This window comes from Hydra vulgaris, chromosome 14 (genome assembly GCF_038396675.1).
Source record: "Hydra vulgaris chromosome 14, alternate assembly HydraT2T_AEP".
NCBI lineage: Eukaryota > Metazoa > Cnidaria > Hydrozoa > Anthoathecata > Hydridae > Hydra > Hydra vulgaris.
Window position 1 is genome coordinate 5,472,501 of NC_088933.1, and position 4,126 is coordinate 5,476,626.

General features: G+C 29.4%; 1 protein-coding gene across 1 annotated transcript in view; it reads left to right on the plus strand.

Moving 5' to 3' along the window:
• LOC136090678 (uncharacterized) overlaps positions 1–2,842 on the plus strand; it is a 3,184-nt gene extending 342 nt beyond the window's left edge. The window contains exons 1-3 of the mRNA XM_065817520.1: positions 1–522; positions 641–961; positions 1,256–2,842. The exon at positions 1–522 is cut by the window's left edge and continues 342 nt beyond it. Coding sequence (XP_065673592.1) covers positions 1–522; positions 641–961; positions 1,256–2,079 — 1,667 coding nt within the window. The 3' untranslated portion in view covers positions 2,080–2,842. The remainder of the gene's footprint in view (positions 523–640; positions 962–1,255) is intronic.
• The last annotated feature ends 1,284 nt before the right edge of the window (positions 2,843–4,126 follow it).

Below are 4,126 nucleotides of genomic sequence, written 5' to 3' on the forward strand. Positions count from 1 at the left end.
ATGAAAGTATGGAGATATGTTGCCTTAGAAAAGTTGTAAACATATGGAAATATGCTGGTTTTGGAAAGTATATAATTTCTGAAGTACAAATTGTTAAAAAATTTATTAAACTAAATAAACTGTACATTTCTATGCGAAATACAAGTTATCTTTCCTGGAACACAATTACCAAAAAAAATCACGAAAATCGGTTTGAAGAATTTCTTGAGAATTTATTTGATATTTCTCAAAACAACATAGAAGATAAAATCAAATCAGATAAAGATATGCCAAGATCGAATGATGCAGTTATAGAAGATTTGGCTTTTCTTCAAGATCAAAGAACAATGAGGAGAGGTGTAATAAGTGATAAATATGACATTGATATGCAGCAAAGAGTTGAAAGGAGAATTAAAAGGTATGAAAGAATGAGATCTTATGAAGAAAAATGTAGAGTTAATGAATATTTTGGATTGGATAGAAAATTTGATTTTGAAATGGATGAAGTGATCTCTCATAACTCAGATGAATTTGAGGCATCAGGTAAATGATATCTCAAACTTTAAATTTAATTGAAAACTTTTAAATAATTATTCTTAATAATGGTTTAATTAAAATTTATATTTGCTTTATAAAGTAATTACTGCTTTTCGTTACTTAGGTTCTGCTGCTCACCAATCTTCAGTTTCTAGTGATAGTGATTTAGATTTTCAAGAAAGGGGTGAAACCCAGCTTCCAACACACACAAAGCTAAAGCGTCAAAAACACTCTAAGTTGGGCTGTTCAGAAATTGCAATAGAGTTTGACAGAGACAATCTTATATTAGCTACAACACCTGTTAGTGTTAGATGCGGAATCAGCATTCGCTCACAAACAATGTTTCTAGGAGCTGTTATTAAAGCTTTAGGCAGAAATGTCAATGACTTAAATATATCTAGAAGCTCAGTAGCTAGAAGTAGATTCAAGTATATTGAAGATTTAGGTAGATTTGTTTACATTCAAAATATTTATATTCAGGGTGTTAGCTAGCCCAAAGGTGTATATTGGGGAATTCACAATGGTTTCAAAATTCCTAAAAATCAATGACTTTTTTTTTTGATTCCTATTTTGAGTTTTTTAGGACAATTTCTTGAAAATTTCCAATATTTTCCTGAACAACAACAATAAATATTCCCAATACAGCAAAAACGTGGTATAATGTTTAATTTTGGCTAAAATCCTGATATTAAAACAACCAATAGTAGTTATAAAGAGAAATAAATTCTTTTTAATTTAGGTACCACCATCAGATCAAGCTATTACGAAGAAATGGCAGGAAAGAATTTGATCTTGCACTTTGACAGTAAGTTGGTAAAAGAAATAGAGGAAAAGTTAAAAATTACTGTTAAGAAGGAAAGGGTTGCTATATCTGTTACCAGTTCTGAATTTACTACAAAAGACGATCGCCTACTTGGAATTATACCTGTAGAGAGCACTAAAGGAAAAAATCAAGCTATTGTTATTCAAAACATTTTAGAGTACTTTGAAATAGCGGATAATATAATTGGAGTCTGTACTGATACTACATCAAGTAATACAGGTAGACTAAACGGAGCTATAATAATAATAAGTAGAATTCTTAATAAATGTTTGTTTTGGTTTAAGTGTCGTCACCACATATATGAACTTCATATAAATCATGCAATACAGGCTATCACTAAAGTTAAATCTAAGGGTCCAAGTAAATCTATGTACTTGGCTTTTCAAAGAAACTGGGAAACTTCTCATGAATCTGTGAATTCAAGAGTTCCAGAACTGAAAATATTTGATTGGAACAAGCTCGAAATAGGTAGCAAGCTTCACATCTTGGCGCTAGCAGCTAAAGATTATGCAAAGTATTCATTAGAGAATAAAATTTTTCCAAGAAATGACTATAATCACCTTGTAAAATATTTGGCTTTTTATCTTGGCGTCGAATCTGATAAGCTTAAAGAATTTAAAATTCATCAACCTGGAGCTTGTCACGAAGCAAAATTTATGGCGGATGCTTTGTATATTCTTTCACTAGAGATGACATCCACTGTTATAAGCTTTTTACCTGATGAAATAAAAAAGAAATAGAAACATGTGCCTTTATTGTTGCTGTTTGTTATGCTCCATGGTACCTTAAATCTAGATGCCCTCAACACGCTGTACTTAATGATTTTAATGCTTTTAAAGCAGCATATGTTATCAAGGATGAATTTAATGCTGATATTGGTAATGCTTTGATTAAAAGTTTTCATAAACATTCGTGGTATCTTTCTCCAGCAATAGTTGTGTTTTCACTCGTTGATTCTCACTTGGAAATGTCTGTTAAGTATCAGATTTTGAATTCGTTAATTTCTTTTCCAGTTCCAGAGCAAAAAAATATAAATATGGAAAAACCTAATCCAGTTTTAATCTTACCAAACAGCAAGCTTTCAGAACTTGTTACTGCTGATCGCTGGCTTATATTTTTACGCCTTGGAATCACAAATCAAGTTAAAGATTGGGTTTGTTCTCATCCCAACTTTTCAAAAACTGAATCATATGGTGTTTTTGAAGTTTTTGTTAAAGGACTTAGTGTAACTAATGACTGCGCTGAAAGAAACATTGGCTTAATAAACGACTTTTTTAAATATTCTCAAAAGGAAGAACAGCGCCAAAATATAACTCAAAATGTAACTCAAAAAGAACTTATAAATATTTAAAGCTCTCTATATGATAATATTAATATATATTAGTGGACAAAATAATCACACTGTTATTTATTTTATTTTGATATTTTGAAAAGCTAAAAAATAGAGATTTTGGAATTTTACAGTAAGCACTTAAAATGATCTGAGAGTAATTTTTTAGCATGTATTTGTCTTCTGCCTTAGTATAGATAAGGAATTTTGGGTGTACAAGAGGAGTTTTAAAAAAAAGTGTTTTTATGTATAATTTTGGGACACCCTAATATATATATATATATATATATATATATATATATATATATATATATATATATATATATATATATATATATATATATATATATATATATATATATATATATATATATATATATATATATATATATATATGTATATATATATATATGTATATATATATGTATATATATGCGTACGTTGCGTTTCAGTCACGTTTGTAAACGCATTTATACGCGTAAATTGCGTTTGAGTTACGCTCGTAAACGCAGTTTATATGCGTAAGTTGTGTATTAAATGCGTGCGTAAAAGCATTTATTTGCGTATATTGCGTTTACGTAAGTAAACGCAATAAATTGCGTCAAATGCGTTTGAGTTTGAATGTGAGTTTTTATATTGGAACGCAAACGCAAAACGCAGTTATTTTTGCCTTCCAATGTATGGTTGGAACTCAACGTTTTTGATGATTAGTAAGATAATAAAAGCGAAATATGTTTGTAATAAAATTACCACAGATCCTGGCACTATCGATGGGTTAACAGAAAAACAGGTTTATAAACTCAAGAAAATAAATTTGTTATCAGTTGACTGGATTTGGTTCCTAGACATTTTACATTATAATCTTGCTTCATTTTTTGCAACAAAACTTCTCTCCACTAAAAACTTTCCAACACTTTCTTCGGCAAAGTTTTTCCAAAATACGTTAATGAACCTTCTTGAAAATAGATCTTCAGCTAAATGTTTTCTTTTACAACTATCTCCTACGGTGGAAAGAGAGAACATGTTACGAGCTAGTCTCTCAAGTTCATGAAGGTATACTTTGTTGAAAAGATGTCTACAAAATAAAAGCTGCAAAGTTTGCTAGCATGTTTCTTTGATTCGAAAACAAGCGAGTGTCTTACAGAAAAAGAATATTAAGAAGCAGAAAGCAAACTTTTGAAAAAATTTTCAAAGTCAGCACTCCGACAACATCCTCGAAGATCAACACATACAAACATTTGTTTTCAAAATGAAAAAGAGAAAAGAATATTTGAGAAGTGGTTAGTTATAAACCTAAAATTTATGTTTGTTAAAAAACATTATTTGTTTTTAAATTTATCTAAGTTTTACTTTTTTACATTTTCAGTGTTGTTAAAAAATAGATTACATTTCGACAAATATAAATACTTGTTTTCATTTTTAGATGTGATTGATTTGCAATTTCATGTTTCACCTGT